This window comes from Sinohyriopsis cumingii, chromosome 14 (assembly GCF_028554795.1).
Source record: "Sinohyriopsis cumingii isolate HCF-2022 chromosome 14, ASM2855479v2, whole genome shotgun sequence".
In the NCBI taxonomy this organism is placed as follows: domain Eukaryota; kingdom Metazoa; phylum Mollusca; class Bivalvia; order Unionida; family Unionidae; genus Sinohyriopsis; species Sinohyriopsis cumingii.
Window position 1 is genome coordinate 49,854,108 of NC_142974.1, and position 18,170 is coordinate 49,872,277.

Genomic DNA, 18,170 nt, shown 5'->3' on the forward strand with positions numbered 1-18,170 from the left:
CCCCGGCCGAGTCATACCAAAGGCTTATAAAAATGGTACTAACCGCTGCCTCGCTTGGTTCTCAACATTAAGAGGTTAGTGTTAGATCTTATGCTACATATCTGCGGTATGATGCCCCAGTGCTAGACATCACTATAAACTGCCACACTGCAGTCATCGTAGCGATATGACTGGAAAATTGTTAAGGCTACGTTAAAAATCCAAATCACACACAGACATTCATAAAATAAATCGAATAAAACCCTTCAAGTAGTTTATTGATTTTGACAAATATCACTTTACTCTGAGATATCGCCGTAATCGCCATAGTTTAAACTATTTGTTTAAAATACAATAAGCCTATAGAGATCAAAATTAGGAAAAGATGACATTGAAATGTTGGATTAAATAAGACACAAATTATCTCGTATAACTGCCAAGTTAGGCACAAATCCTTGGATCATATTAGAAACCAATTATCGCATGCATAGCCCAACCTAGCCATAAATCTTGAAAAGCATTGATATGGAAGATTCACAAATAAAGTAAAATATTCATGTTTAAGAAAACACAACCGGAAAAACTAAACTACCACTGTACCAGTTGTTCCTGTTGCTGTTTGTGATACTAAGGACCATGATGATGATGATTATAGACACAGTGTACTATAATGCAGGACACAAAAATGATGATTATAGACACACTGTACTATAATGCACACAAAAATGATGATTATAGACACATTGTACTATAATGCAGGACACAAAAATGATGATTATAGACACATTGTACTATAATGCACACAAAAATGATGATTATAGACACATTGTACTATAATGCAGGACACAAAAATGATGATTATAGACACACTGTACTATAATGCAGGACACAAAAATGATGATTATAGACACACTGTACTATAATGCAGGACACATAAATGATGATTATAGACACTTTGTACTATAATGCAGGACACAAAAATGGTGATTATAGACACATTGTACTATAATGCAGGACACAAAAAGGTTCCTAGATTTGGAACTTATTACTATTTGTGCTATGAAAGGTCATCAGAAAACTTCCATTTTCATTAAGTCAGATTAATACATACTTAATGGTCATTTTCTCTGAAATGTTAAATATCATATTCTTAAATATGATGAAAGGGCCTACATAAATAAAAGGCTCTCAGTAGGTTTGGTTTATCAATAATTTACAATGATAATATTTTATCATAATCAGATGCATGATGATGATGTTGATCATCATCATCATCATCACCACCAACAACAATAACAATAATTACAATCTGTAATGGTGTCATACAAACATGACTTTATATTGTTTCTTCTAGAGTGTTAGGTACGGCCATTGGTTCCAAGCACAGATTTTAGAGGAAAGGGGCCAGTTTTACGCACAAATTTAATGCATTAATCACCGGCCTAGTATAAAAGAAATTTAAAAAAATATAATACACAAGTGAGATAAAAAAAGGTCCATATTTTTTGGATGCCTATGTTAAAACAAAGTATAAGAATATTATCTACTTGACCAGTGACGTCAATGGCAGTTTATAGCAGACGTGTATGCACCCCAATCCCAAATGTATACCCACAATTTTCACGTTCTAATGTCATTTTTGACACCATGTGGTGCTCACAGTGCAAACACAAGCACTTTTCCTGAATGATAATTCTACAAAAGAAGTGTGTGCTTAACAGGCTGATGCAATTGAAAATAGTTGTCATCCCAGCTGTTTTTGAGATATGCTATATGGAATTACATCACAATTAATACTTCCAGTTCAGTACCCATGAATGTAGTTCTAGTCTATTTTAGAACATTTTTTCCTCTCTCATTTTGGTGGTGATAGAAGAGTTTTATTTATGCATTTTTGGTAGGGATTTAAAGGTAACTGTTTATTCTTGATAATATGAACTCAGGTTGTTGTTGTCTGTGTGTATTTTGGCAACAGTGCACAGTGAGTAATAAGGCCTTGGTGATGATCCGGAAGTGAAATCTTTTTTCTGCTTACATGCTGCTATGTTGACAGTCCAGCATCTCAAAATAGAGCAGGTCAACCTTTGACAAGAACTTCACCGTGAAGTTATCTTTGAAGGTATTTTAGATTAACATATGATTTGTATTGATTGTCACACAGTGGAAAGGTCAGTACTGAGAAACAAATTTAGAGAACATATAATAAAATTAATTGTGTTCTATGTCCATATGTCTCGAACCCACATGTTTACTGCTATGGGAGGCTAACTCTTCTTCCTAGCCGACTATTAGTATTTCACTATCTGCATAATGCAGAGTAACAATGGAAGGTGTTCATGCCTCATATCAATTTCAAGAACAACTCAAGCCCGAAACACCAAGTTCACAAATATATACATGTCTTTAATTAGTAAACAATAAGAGCTGAAAGGTCACACTATAGCCTTAAGGTAAGATATTTAAAAGGGGCCAATTTACCAAACTAGCCCCTGCCATCTTGGGCGCATTGGGATTGAACTTGTAATATGCCATTTCTCGAGAAATCGCGTGAAACAACTTGGAATTCCGAATTGTTGCACTCTTTATCGAGACAATGCATGGTCCTTCGCTTCAATTTGGAATAGACCATTTCTCGAAAAATTTGCAGGCAACAACGTTGAACTCAAACTACTCAGAGATATTAATCGGTGTGTGTGTGTTCTGTTCTATGATATGACATTAGGTATACAAATAAAGAAACTTTGCAAGATATATCCTAAGTATTACTATGCTATCGAATGTCTTCGCATTAGTTTTCAAAGATTTATATATTTCTATATTAAAGATCTTTATATTTCATTTATCATGGCACTTATTTTAATAACTGTACTTGAAATCTGTTTGATAAAATATTTGTATTTGAAAAATATGTTTGCAAAAATATTTAATAGTGTATTTCAATTTTAATTCATTTATTTCTTATTCTTGATTTATATATTTATTTGTTTATTTAAGCACTAATGTTATTATTCTGTATTATATTTATAACAGGCTTGATTCTGTGTTGCTGGAAAAGACTGAATCAAAACATGTTGTTTAAGAATGTTGCACAGGACTATTTTTTAAATAGATAGTCACCGAGGAAACATTTTCTGATGTTGGGGAAATATTTCACAGCAATGAAGGTTACACCTAGCTGTTCAATGATGCCTTAAGGAAATTTTCAGACTTTAGAATAGTTCGAAGGTAGTGAAGATCTTGTTGTTGTTGTTGTTGTTCTAGGGTTTAACGCCATTTTTCACCACATAGGCTATACATGGCGGCCAGTATAACTGGTGGAGGAAGAACCCTGGAAATGCCAAGGAAGAACCACCGACCCACGAGAAGCTACTGACAGGCTTTCCCACGTACCCACGCTAGCCAATCCTTGGACTCGAACCCACGCAGACAGAGGTGAGATGGCAGTGATCCGGAACGGTGAGTGCTTTAGACCACTCGGCCACTCGGGAAGATCTAACGGGACCATTGCAAAATGTCCATAGATATGAAACCTACTACAAATTGTTGCTTGATGTGTTTTAAAGAGTCGATTCATAAAAGGTATATTTGTAATCTATTTAAGATCTTAAAGGATTGTTCCTATCCCCAAAAGTGTTGTATTCCACAGTCATGAATAATTTTTCCATGATACCTGCATACGATATTAGGAAATAAAATCATAAAAAGACTACTATAAAGGTAAGAAAGATATTCAAGGGATTTGGTACCGAGGAAGAATATATGAAAGATATAAAACATCTAAAAGTATTTTAATTATTGTCCTATATAGTTATATTTTACTTTTAAAGGGGTAATCGGATGTTGTTTCTTTATGCTTTCGTGCCATATGTTGAAATTTAGTCCTACAAATACTCTTTTAAAGGTAAGAATGATCTTGAGGGGAGTTCTTGCATTACGTGAATATTTGGAAGATCTTAAAGGTCTAAAGGGATTTTAACTATTGCCCCATAGACTTATATTTCACAGTTATGGGTCTAAACTGATTTTAACTATTGACCCATAGACTTATATTTCCCAGTTATGGGTCTAAACTGATTTTAACTATTGACCCATAGACTTATATTTCACAGTTATGGGTCTAAACAGATTTTAACTATTGCCCCATAGACTTATATTTCAGAGTTATGGGTCTAAAGGGATTTTAACTATTGTCCCATAGACTTATATTTCAGAGTTATGGGTCTAAACTGATTTTAACTATTGCCCCATAGACTTATATTTCATAGTTATGGGTCTAATGGGATTTTAACTATTGCCCCATAGACTTATATTTCACAGCTATGGGTTTAAAGGGATTTTAAATATTGTCCCATAGACTTATATTTCACAGTTATGGGTCTAAAGGGATTTTAACTATTGCCCCATAGACTTATATTTCACAGTTATGGGGGTTATTCTATGTTGTTGCACAATGCATGCACACCATGTTTAGAAATTTAATCATGTAAGGACAATTGTAAAGGTAGAGAAAGTCTTCAAGGAAAATGTTGCAGAAAAGGAATATTTGGATGATATTAAAGGTTTAAGGATCTTGTTACCATTTCCCCACAGAACTTATTGGGGTTTTTCCAAGATGTTGCATAATGCTTGCATGTAGTATTTTGGAATTTAATCATAGATAGATTGATTTAAAGGAGGGAAAGGTCTTGAGCGGGGATGTAGAACAAAATAAATATTACGGAACATATCAAAAATCTAAAGGGACTCTTAATACTGCCCCATAGGTTTATATTTCACAGCCTTTGGTGTTTATTACAAGCTGTTGCATTATGCCTGCGTGCTTTTGTGGAATTTAGTTCTAAAAAGACCATTTTTAAGATAGGAAAGACCTAGAGGGGAGATGTTGCAAAACATTATTAGTAGGAAGATATTATATGTCTAAAGTGAATTTTACTATTACCTCATAGACTTGTGCTTCACATTTATGGGCGTTATACTTTCTTTAAGATAGCACATGGTATATTAATGATGGTATTCAAACGATTTACCATCAGGTATGACTATGTTACTATGTAGTTCCTGCAGCTACCATCAGTAGTTAATACATCATTAAAATTCATCTGTTATAATTTGTTATGTTAATTTTATTCTCTTAATCTGTGTTACAAACATAAATCTCGACAACAATTCCTCTGCACTTGATTTAAAAATGTTCTTTAAACAGCAACATAATTCATTCAGCATGTTCATGTCAAACAAGGTATAATGGATTTACAAAATATTATCAACAGACATGGTGTAGCTACTTCCAGCACCAAGCTGGCTCCCAAATAATTTATGAATTTTAAATAGGGAAATACAATTTTGTTTGCCTGTCCTTGTTAAATGAGTTACATTTTCTACCCTTTTAATACCAATTTAATGGAACATGAAACAATGATGTTTTTTTTCTTGTTTTGCGCTAACTGCAAATGTAACGAACATCTTAAAAATGTACATAGGAAATGTATCTCATTAGAATATTTGCAAATTCCTAATGTAATGATTGAAGTTGTTACTTGAATGATTATGAGTAAAACGATAAATTGACACATTTTATATACATCATAACCATACAGATGCTGCTGCTGATGCTCCTTGTATTCATTATGTAGCTGCAATAGACTGATGTAAATTATTATCAAGATAAAAGAAATCATCAGCTAATTTGTCTGTCCTTTTACATGAGCTACAATAATTGCAACAATCTGACATATTTCCAACTGTAATTTTGTTAAAGATAGAAAACTGTATCATTGATCCATAGCTAATTTGATGTGAAAATGAAACATTTAAAATTTAAAGTATTCGTCCCATAGGATTGGGTGAAAAATGTATTTTATGTCAGATCCCAATCTGAAGAAACATTTTATCACATACTTTTCACAGTTAAATGGGTTTTCTCCAGTATGTGTCCTCATCTACTTATTCTATGTTACAATCAAGCTAAAACGTGTATTACATACTGCACACTTATATGGTTTCTATCAAGTATGTGTTCCCATGTGCTAATTTAGACCTCCATTGTGAATAAAACATCACATACTTCACATTTAAATGGTTGTTCTCAAGTATGTATCCTCATGTGCCGACTCAGATGTCCACTGAACCTAAACATTTCATCACATACTTCACACTTATATGGTTTTTCTCCAGTGTGTGTCCTCATGTGCGTATTCAGATGTCCCTTGTGTCTAAACCTTGTATCACAAACTTCACACGTAAATGGTTTTTCTCCAGTATGTATCATCATGTGCGTATTCAGAGTTCCCCTCTGCCTAAACATTTTATCACATACATCACACTTAAATGGTTTTTCTCCAGTATGGATCCTCATGTGCATATTCAGAGTTCTGCTATCAATTAACATTTTATTACATTCTTCACACTCGAATAGTTTATCTCCTGTATGTGCCTTCATATGCCGATACAGATTTCCACTGCAAATAAACATTTTATTACATACTTCACACTTATATGGTTTTTCACCAGTATGTGTCCTCATGTGCTGATACAAAATTATACTAAGACTAAACCTTTTATGACATACTTCACACTTATATGGTTTTTCTCCTGTATGTATCCTCGTGTGCTTATTCAGATCTCCTCTCAACCTAAACGTCTTATCACATATTTCACACTTAAATGGTTTTTCACCAGTATGTGTTCTCATATGATCATTCAAAGTTCCAATGTGGCTAAACCGTTTATGACATACTTCACATTTAAATGGTTTTTCTCCAGTATGTGTTCTCATGTGGCTTTTTAGACTTCCACTCTGTCTAAACATTTTATTACATACTTCACACTTATATGGTTTATCTCCAGTATGTATCCTCATGTGTCCATTCAGACATCCCCTCTCTCTAAACATTTTATCACACACTTCACACTTAAATGGTTTTTCACCAGTATGTGTCCTTGTGTGATCATTCAAAGTTCTAATGCGGCTAAACCGTTTATGACATAATTCACACTTAAATGGTTGTTCTCCAGTGTGTGTTCTCATGTGGATTGTTAGAAGTCCAGTCTGTCTAAACGTTTTATCACACACTTCGCACTTAAATGGTTTTTCTCCAGTATGTATCCTCATGTGCCTATTCAGAGATCCACTCTCACCAAACCTTTTATCACATAGTTCACACTGAAACGAGTTTTCTCCATCACGTTCCATCATGTGATTGCGTAGGGTTCTGTAGCACACACCTGAATATGCTCAAAACCTAACATCTGCACTGGTAACCAAGGTCAGCTCTTGACGACAGGAAATTACGGAAGGTCGACAAGGACAGAGAGCTGTGGTATGCTCGATTGGCTGCCAGGAACTTGTTCTAGAACAATGCCAGAACATCGGTGAATTGAACGTTTCGGACATGTTCCGGAATTAACCTTTGGTTTTTGTGTGTGTGTGTGTGTGTGTGTTTTATTGTTGTTTTCTTTGTTGTTGTCGTGAATCGAACGTTTCAGAACAAATTTGAGTATGGCAGACCTAGCAGCTGTGGTAGCGACCCTAGAAGACGATGAAAGTGATGAAAATGATGACACTGACGATATTGGTGTCCTTATCCTTACATCAGCTGCACTCTTGTAAGATAATTGTGACGCAGTAATTGTGAAATCGCAATCCTTAGAAAATATTTGTTGCTGGATATGATGAAGGAACATTCAACGGCTTGTAATGAGACACAGCCAAAAATAGAAATATTTAAAACTAATGATTTTATTTCCTTCTTCTTCTTTTTCCCAATGATTTGGCATGGGACTATAATTATATATTAATATACTTGTACTGCACTGTTGTGCCATTGGACTTCCAAGCACTTCACTCATGACTTAAGAGTACCTGCTTTCGCACTTGGCTCATTTCTTTGCAAGTTTAAAAAGACGTAGCAACCTAGATTGGGGATTAATCTCGATACCATTATATTTTACCTTGTAGATTTATTTCAAACATATGCTTTTACAAATATACAAGACGTACAGAAGTATTTTACTTTCTACTGATGCAATTTATGTGCCTTAAACAATTTTTGTTTTTAATTTTTGGAATAAGAATGAAAAAAATATATCTCTATCACAAAACCAAATTCCCACTACCATAGGTAGCAATGTAAATAACTCCAGGAAATAGGTAACCTGTGGTTCTTTAGAACTAGCTGGGGTCCCAATTCCATGTGTATAGGGTGTCAGACATGAGTTTCAAAACTGCATTGATAACAATCCCTGTTTAATTAAAGTCTATATTTGCCCCGGTCAGATGTATAGCCAATTGGTCTTGACCCTGATCCCAATCACTATAGAGGACTCCATGGACATAACTTTATTATAAAAGAGCTACTAGTATGATGTGTCAAGCTAATTTTCATTAGCAATGCACCCGAATCAAATTCTAGGTAACTGGAACAAAAGATTAAATTGCTGGTCTGCACATTTTTTCATTTGCACAGGCTCCTCTGATTGTCAAAGTCATATCCCAGGTTTCATGAGTTGGCATTATTCATTCTTTTTATTGCAGAATCAAGCAGCAGAGGTCCAGAATATTTGGCAATGCTGAAAATGTGATTCCTGCGTACAGTGATGATGAGTTTCGTAGAATGTTTCGCATGTCCAGACCCACTTTTGAAGCCTTAGTCAACTATCTTCAAAACTGTCCTGAATTTCAATTTGAGGGAAATGGTGGAAAGGAACCCATATCAGTTGAAAAGCAATTGTATATTACGTTATGATATCTTGGGGGCCTTGATACCATAAATAAGATAGCCGACAGGTTGGGGTATCAGAGTCTTCTGTGATATTGTGCAGGTCTAGAGTAATTAACGCCATTTTATATCATCTCAAACATAGATTTATTGCTTGGCCAGAGGATAATAGTATGCAAGATGTTGTTCACAGGTTTGAACAAAGGAATGGCTTCCCGGGAATAGTGGGTGCACTGGATGGTACCCATATTAAAATAAGAGCACCGAAGGATTATGCCCAAGCAATTGTAAAGAGGAAGAAATATCATTCCATACAGCTGCAAGCTGTGTGCAATGCTGATATGGTTTTTACGCATTGCTTTTCAGGTTTCCCTGATAGTTGCCATGGTGCAAGAGTGCTTCGAAATTCAGATCTTTGGAATAGCGGTTTACAGATGTGCAATAATAATCATAACATATGCCGATGGTGCCTACCCATTGCGCAGATGGCTACTGACACCATATAGAGATAATGGTGACGTTACTCCTGATCAAAGAAATTTCAACCACTTGCTGTCAGCAAACAGAGTTGTGATTGAACAAGCATTTGGTCTGCTCAAGGGTAGATTTAGAAGACTCCAGAACCTTGAAATAGTCTTAGTTGAGGCAGCTGTTAGTATCATAATGATATGTTGTGTGCTACATAATGTGTGTCTTATGCATCATGAAGTAGATGACTTTCTGCAGCTAGATGAAAACTTGGCAGATAACCAACGCCCAATTCTTGAAGTAGATATTCAGGAGAATGATGATGATGGTGTTTTGAAAAGAAATATTATTGCAAGAAATCTTGCTCTTGCACGGAGATGAGGTAGTAATTTATTTCTATTTGGACAGGAAAGCAGAACGCTAGCGCATTAGAGTATTGAAGATTGACTCACTTTTGTTTGTCATATTTTGTGCTGGAAATCCATGCTGTAATTAAAACAGTTGAAAATATTAAACCAGTTTCACCTTGATATAGTTCTCATTTTTCAAATGTGTCCTTGACCCAAGCAACCCCCAAATTTATGCTTATATACTTCAATAATCGTTAGTCATGTTAATAAGCTCTGCAAAATGTACACGCCAATAAAAACTCTGATGTTTGCAAAACTCAACTATCAATGCATGGTGCATTGTATTCTTTATCAGTACATTTTAAAAGCAAATTTTACTCAATCCATGGACAGAGGAGAGGGAACAAGAAGTCACTGTGATCCATCTCAGGCAGTGTTCAGTAAGGGACTATTTAATTTTTGGGTGGTGGTTTAGGGGTTGGGATTCTCTTTCTGACACGGATATTATCTTTAATCGCAAGATAATTGCAACTTAATTAAAAGCAGATATAAAGGCCTTCTGATTGTAGAGTCAAAAGATGCAATAATGACCACAATACAATCAAACCTGTTTTGGGAGACCTCCCCTTCTGCACAAGAATTATGGTCTCTCAAAGCAGGTGTTCTGGTTGGAGGTACATGTAATTATCTACATAACTGATTAGTTTATGCATTACGAATCTGGTATTTCATGGCGGTGGTCTCTAAGAATAGATCTTAGAGTATTATGGCAGACAGAAACTAACACTCATGTCTAACTTGATTGTTTTATATGTGAGACAAGAGTGATAGACAGTATATAAAGAATGTCACAGGAATCACAAGACGAAGTCTTATTTCTAACCCTTCCTGAGTTTTATTCTGAATGACAAAATGTAACAAAACTAGAATATAAAAATAACATGGAAATTAAATAATTCAACATAAAACCCTTGACAACAAGCAATATAAAAAGAAAACATATCACATTTTATCTTAGAAACTTACAAATTTAGATGTATATATTTATGCCCGCTTCGTTCTATCATAAAATAAAACACACATCAGTGCAGACAATAGAATTTCAAAACATTGATATTCTGGTAATAAAAAACAAATATCTCATAGTAACTAACATATGTATACTCTAACTCTTCGTCTTTTTCTAGTTCGACATACTGGACATAATTGCATACGTTCACCACACTCCATACATGCTATCAAGTGTCTACAATCCAAGAAAACACAATCTGCACATTTTTCATCTTCCATACAAATGCCACATTCTGAAAGAAAATAAAATTTACAATAATAAATGATGAACAAAACCTGTCGAACAATACATACGGCTCAACTTATTACGCTAAGATCTGTTCAACCAAATAGATAAATGTCTTTTCAAAAGCATCCTGTGGGTAGAATGAAACAATGTTCAATATGAAAACAACATTATTCCTGTTATTTTCAACTCTCTCAAATAACAAACAGTCTTAATATAAAACATTACCAATTAAAATGTATCTGAAGCTATTGTAATAACCAAAATATATTAGAAAGGTAAATTGCTAACATTATTAGTAGCAGATAGCACTTTCAAACTTGCAAAGATACAAACACAAATCCATTTTTTCTAAGACTTTCATTTTTTTCTATGACAGCTTTTACAAGACTCTCGATTACTGAAAGTCTCTCCCTATGCATCCTCTCTCTCTCCTCTCAGCTTCTTCTGCCTGCCTAGGATTTTGCTGTTCAATGTAAGTCTTAAGCATGGCTACAACATGTGATGAGTGTGACCTAGCTCGTTTTTGTTTAGATTTGGGCATTTCTATATTGCTGCTGCTGCTTTCCTCAGTTTCGTCATCATCAACAGCCCTTGACCGTTTCAAAGAACTGTCTGTGACTTTTGGCATAACACTTGGATCATCTCCAAAAATGTTTTCTAGCTCTCCTTCATATTCATATGTCTTGGGATTATTTCCACTCTTGCTGTTGTGATCCTTCACATTTTTGTAGCCTCTAATGAGAGTCTTCCATCTCCCTGCAACTTGATCACCATTAAAACTATAGCCATTGCCCTGCATGCTGGATGCAATTTTTCCCCACAACACCTTCTTCCTCAGGCTATCCGATTTAAATTTCTCCTCATACTTCCTATACTCTTGTATGAGGAAAAGTGTTGCCTCCTTACTCCAATTACCTTTGTCAGTAGCGGACATTGTGCTGGAATCTCTTTCTGTCTCTGCTTCTGTCTGACCAGGATCTGTAAATATACAAAAATTTAATACATAATTTACATCAAGCATAACCATCAAAAAAGTGATCAATAAAAATGGAACACCCCAAACATTTAATATACAGTGAATTTTACTATTCATTTAAACATTTATCAAGCTTTAAAACATATGCAGTGTTGTGCTTACGGTAACATTAATTTATAAAATGTGTATGTGACCTCCAAATTTTGCAGCTCTCTTATATTTACAAAAGATATCCATGGGATTTTGCTTTAGATACGTGAACAACACCATGAAAATGCATGTTTTCGCGCTTTTATCAGTTAATCATTCGGATTATTTCTGGATTCAGGATTTCATATTTACCTTCACTTGCTGAACATTAATGATGTGCATCAAACCACGCCTTGCATGTTGAGCAGAAGTACAATGTATTTCTTTTGTTTGTATCCTCAGTATTTGTTGATAAAACGTGTCCTGTGGAAGAATCCATAAATAAAATGAACATATTATCAGAAATATTCTTTGTTTTCAAAGAAAGAAATAGATAAATAAAATAAATAAATATACTATGTATCAACATGCATATGGTCCAACTTCGCCCACTACCAAATTTAAGTAAAGAAAGTCGGGAACATTTGAGGTATATGTTCAAAAGGCCACAACATTTAATCAGGAATCCAACCTTGGCACGTATTGTAGTTTTTGTACATAGTATTAGAGCTATCTAGAACAGACGTTAACTGCTCTAACGTATAAATGCAAGCTCGTTTAGATATGCATATTAGTCCTACAGTGTAAGATGTTGCACATGTTATTCATGTTTTGGTGCTATCAAACCAAAATTACCATGTATACGTCATGCATTCTAGGACTAATATGCATACAACATTTCAATCAGACTGATACTCACGGCAGTATTATACTATTTTTGTTTGGGTACTGGCATTAAACTAACTATATAGGTCGAGTGTATATTTTAAAGCCAAAATGTTGGACTTACCCTGTTCAGTTAATTTAATAAGCAACTATGAAACCACTTTAACATTAAATATGCGGAAGTACATGTATCATGCCGCTGCATGGTCAATCTTTTTCAACCGAACTTTTTCAAGCATCATCGTTACTTTTCCTAACATTGCCTGCCAATTTTCAAACATAAAATGTTAATAATATATGCTCCTGACCCCCTTTGCTCCTTACCCCCTCCCCTTTGCAAGCGTGTTTCACTGCGGCCTTTAAAGTAAAGAAATACGCTTTGCAACTGCCGCATGTGTCATGGTGGAAACCATCTTTCTTACGTCACTGTGCTGCCTGCACCACCTGTTCAGCCGGCACAGTAGGGATGCGTCCAGAACACTGTTCCAAGTTATTTTATTCATATTCTGAATGTAGTGGACGTTCTGGACAGCCAATCGAGCATGCCCCTGGAAGAGGTATGACTGTTGGAATCGGGTCACAATTAATACTTCCAGTTCAGTACCCGAAAGTAGTTCTAGTCTATTTTTAGAACATTTTTCCATCTCTCATTTTGGTGGTGATAAAAGAGTTTTATTTATGCTTTTTGGTAGGGATTTAAAGGTAATTGTTTATTCTTGAGAATATGAGTTCAGGGTGTTGTTGTCTGTGTGTATTTTGGCGACAGTGTACAATGAGTAATAAGGCCTTGGTGATGATCCGGAAGTGAAATCTGTGTTCTGTTTACATGTTGCTCTGTTGACAGTCCAGCACCTCATAAAAGAGCAGGTCAACCTTTGACGAGAACTTCACCATGAAGTCATCTTTGAAGGTATTTTAGATTAACATATGATTTGTATTGATTGTGACACAATGGAAAGGTCAGCACTGAGAAACAAATGTAGACAACATATATAAAATTAATTGTGTTCTATGTCCTGTTCGTAAGTTTGGGCGGGGCGATCTTGACTGGTACACTAACGTTTCATTTTCCGATGGTCACAACCTAAACTTCATTCCGCAATCTGCATTCCGCTTCGGATGCTAGAGAGAGAAATTTCCGACTCGACATATATAAAATTTATTTCTCTTTCTGTTCTTAACAGGTTTTACATACGTTGCTTTAACAATATATTTCTTTATCTTGACTGGTTCAATGAAATTTTATTTTCTGATAGTCGAAACTTGTACTGTATGAGTCGGCAGTTAGATACGGAAATAAAATAAACATTACTTCTCATTATGTTCTTAACTGCTTTTACACATATTGCTTTAGCAATATCTTTATTCATATTTCTAATATAAAATCATGCTATCCGTTTCAGATTTCAGGACAGTTGCCATTTAAATTTTGCAATAAAATCCAACACTGCAAAATATATTTTTGTATGTCTCTGATAGGTGATGTTTGAGTTGCGTAATAGAAGCATATTATTTCATTTTGCTGATTAAATTAAAAAAATATAAACTTTTAAAATAGTTTCACATGATTACTTTTTCCCTTTAACAACTATAGTTGACACATCATACAGAATACATTAATATAATGTACTTATTCATCAAGGCACCGGCCTGTAATCACCTTACAAAACAAACATTTTTGCGTCATGTTATGAAATAATTCGTGGCCTCCTGTGCGTTATAGGAACAAAAGATCACGACACCATAGATATTCACCCTTTCAACTTCGCTTTTAAAAGTCTAAATAATAAACATACTCTTTTTTGGTCATCGAGTCCATGTGCAGATACCAAGGACTTAAGATTAGCACATCAGTTCAAACCACGAGTAACGCTTTTCAAAGAGTCATAGTGCTTATTCAGTGAGCAGAGTTAGAGGACAAAAACCTAAGCTAGGATGATTTAGAATAAATACAATGTTGTTGCACAATTTCGAATGAATGAAAACATTTATGTAAATATAGACATAACTTGTTTGCGACAGTATCTGTGTTATTCGAGGACAAGGACTTGAGGGAGGTTGCCATAGAATAAGCATAATGTTTTTCTACGAGGGACTTAGGATAATTATTAATGCAAGAATATTGTCATTCACTGAGTACAGGTCGAGGACAAGGACATAAAGTACGGTGAATCATTTGAGAGTAGCGGGAAGGTTCTGTCAAATACTCCGTCTTGGGTAAACACGGGCGTTGTGCCATTTTTCCCCACAAGCAGTTGTAACATCACTTCGTTTTTCTCAACGTAATCTAAAGTGATGTCATCCTGCTCCCACTATTTCTCTCTGAATTTCTTTTGGACTTCGGGAGTGTGGCACCAGGAAGGATAACCAATGGCTTCTTGTTTCAGTTTCAAAAAGGCGTCCACGTAGTCTCCGAAAATACCTTTCTGAGTCTCGTCGCTCTAGTGGTATTTTTGTGTCCTGGGAAAGTGGCAAATTTCGTAGACGTCTAAAGATTGGTGTCCCAGATCCATGGCTTTAAACCATTTCACGCTGATCCTAGTTTCCGTCAAGACACGTTCTTCTTGGGTGTGCTGACAAGGTTGGTCTTGGTAGCACATTTCGGCACAAGTACGGCACAAGAGAAATATCTAGTTTTCCTTCGCAATGATGAGGAAAAACGGGATGGTACAAGTCGGTGGGAGGCAAAACTTTGTCGTACTCGTGTTCCCACATTTCCACCCCTTGGTATCATTGCTGTTCTAACTTCAAGCGTCGCTGACAAGTGGCCTCGTTCAAGTCTACGGTGATTCGTTGTGAAAACTGGCTTTTAGTGTCACGCTGAGGGTAGCAGAGGGAACATCCATGAACAAGCATCCGTTAACTCGTACACGATTTTGGGGTTTTCTCATTCCCAACCATCCACAAAATACGTTCCGATGGTCGTTTCGCCTCCCCCGTTGCGGGCATGTTTAATCCATTTGTCTTCCTTGTAACGTAGCCAGCGTAGGGCTTTGACGGAGTATTGACGCTTAACAAAGTGCGTCGTTTGAGGGCTGATGACAGCCAGGGTGTTTTCGGGCATGAATCGTTGGCGGTACACTAAGGAACACACATTGGCAATGGTGCATGCTTCTTTCAAAGGATCCATCCCTACATGTTCCGTGAATAATTCTCGAAATTTTCCACAGCAACGCCGTAAAATGTCCACGTCGGAACGACAATACTTTAACATTTCTTCCTGAAAGTCGAAGAGGTCCGAGGCGTGAGTCTGGTAAGAAGCGTAGAAAGCTTCTCTTTGCTCGATACACATGTTATCGGGGTCGTAGTAGTGAGCCTCATGCAAATGGGGTAGAACGGCGTGTTGATTGGCTTCGGTATTGAAAAGGTGTGGAAAAAAAGCCTTTTAGCCATTTCTGTCATTCCAAACGTTTTAGGCATTCGACTCAAAGGCATGGCTAAGCAACTCATCGAATCTTTAAACTCCACTCGGCCCACTTCCATGAAGATGATTTTGGGTCCGTTCAAAATCACTTTCGAGCGTTCGAAATTTTGTTCCATATAATATCTCAAAAGAATCTGTCCATCGTATCCCGAGAAATTGTGAATCATTACCGTGGCATGGCGATGACAATCTTCGTAACGTTCGATGTCCTTCTGGCTCCACGTCTCGTCGATGGGGTCTAAGATCCATTGGGCAAAATCAGCCAGAGTGTTCGCTTCCAGAAAGATTTTTTTTACGTCCTCCAGGAATCTTGCTACAGTGCGGACAATGACTAAAGATAGGCTCCTGGATGCACTTCTCGCACGCTCGATGAGCCACACAGAAATTAGGAATGTAAATGCCGGTCTCTTACATGCATTCGAAATCGAAAAAGATGAAGATCCCTTTCTACTGGTCATTGTCTTCCTCTTGATATTTGGAATGGTATTTTTGAACGTAGCATTCGTGTTCCAAGTCCACGATTTGGCGACAAATGTGACATCTTTTCTTTCCTGAACATACGTGTTTCTTGGCACTGTTGCTACGTATGCCTTGTCTATAAGTAGGACACAATCTCAGGAGTTGATAAACACTTTTCTCCTGTGAACCTTGCGTTTTTAGATGTTGTTGGTAACAGGCAGGACTAACAAAAGTACGCTGACCAGCAGGGCAATGCACTCGTTCTTGTCCTTCGTCCAGACAGGGTTGAGGGGACAAACATCCTCCACATATCGATCCACAATGCTTGTGTTGCTCTCGGTTGTTATAGCCATAGTCACATTACTCGCAATAATAGCTGTATCATAGGAATGGGGAGATACTGGTGATGGCATCAGAATGCTCATCGAGATGATAGACGTGAATTTTCCATCCTTAAAATTTTTGCCTCGACACAGTAGAGGTCTACGTACTTCTTGAGTGTGTGTTTTCAAAGTGCAGTGTGGAGCCAAGACGTCTTGCAATCTTTGAATTTTAGGAATGCCACAGGGTGTGTTTTTGGATAGCCCAGCTTGCTGTAACAGGAGTTCTGCTTCTCTTTGTTGACTGGCTTGGTTCGATTTTCGAAAGTTCGCCCAGGCTCTTTTCCATTCTACCGTGTTCTTCCCAAGACGATGGCACGGGCTAAACACATCTTGTCGTGAGGGTTGTTAATTCGTACGAGACTCATTTTGGTGCAAAGAAGGTCGTCCACCAATAACACCTTTTTGCGTCCTGTCCCTTGGGGAAGATACACATGGGTCACGAACAATGTTTTTTTTCCATCGGCGATGTGAAACTTGTTGTTTGATTGTTGCAAGTGTTGAATCTTTGGAATGTGTCAGTTCTGCTGAGCTGCTAAACTCCATCCAAACGGGGGATTCAAACAATCGTGACGAATGGAAAGTCTCAAATGATCGTCTTCTTTGGCTTGACATTGCCGTTTCAGTGTGGTTAACAAAGAATCCCACACATCGGTGATGAGCTCCTCTGCTTTCTCCAACGGTAATTCGGACTTGAAATCATTAAACTTCACCGTGTACGTGTAAGCGTAGTTCTACATATCCTAGAGGAACGCCTTACCGTCTCTCGAATGTGGTAGTAGTTTTGAGGGGTTAATTGTGATGGACTTCGGTTGGGTGTAGACTCTCTGGGTCTGGATTCTGGCTCACTCATGTCATCTTCAAAATCGCTGGCATGAATATGAGCCAAAACTTCAGCTACTGTGCAAGGCAATAAATCACGTTTCTGCCTCTTGCTTTCTTTTCCTTTCTCCACGACATGATGCGATCGTTTCATCTTGACTGCAAAAAGTCAAATGAATACATTTTAAACGCCAAGGGTTCCTTTATATCCATGTCAGACCAGTGTATGTATAAAGGGTTAGTGTTAGTGTAGCAGGTGTGTGGACGGGGTTGGACTGTTTGGCCAGGGAAGGTCTTTTTATCTTGGGTCCCATTAAAGAAGTCTTATACATTTCTTTGAGACTCCTTAACTCTGCCAAATGTCTAAGAGTTTCTTCACCGTTTGATTTTCACTGTCCTCCTTCTGTCATAAACCTCGCTTATTCGCTGTTGCTTCTTCT

At 36.7% G+C, this 18,170-nt stretch overlaps 2 protein-coding genes across 2 annotated transcripts; both read right to left on the reverse strand.

Annotated features, from left to right (window-relative positions):
- Window positions 1-4,974: 4,974 nt before the first annotated feature.
- LOC149783757 (uncharacterized) lies at window positions 4,975-7,224 on the reverse strand. Its single transcript, XM_089931992.1, has one exon. The coding sequence runs from the start codon at window positions 7,172-7,174 to the stop codon at window positions 6,065-6,067; it is 1,110 nt and encodes a 369-aa protein (XP_089788118.1). The 5' UTR covers window positions 7,175-7,224; the 3' UTR covers window positions 4,975-6,064.
- A 3,353-nt stretch (window positions 7,225-10,577) lies between these two features.
- LOC149783758 (uncharacterized) lies at window positions 10,578-12,310 on the reverse strand. The gene is made up of 2 exons (XM_089931999.1): window positions 12,133-12,310; window positions 10,578-11,792 (listed from the first exon to the last, which is right to left on the reverse strand). The coding sequence occupies exon 2, from the start codon at window positions 11,746-11,748 to the stop codon at window positions 11,209-11,211; it is 540 nt and encodes a 179-aa protein (XP_089788125.1). The 5' UTR covers window positions 11,749-11,792; window positions 12,133-12,310; the 3' UTR covers window positions 10,578-11,208.
- Window positions 12,311-18,170: the final 5,860 nt, after the last annotated feature.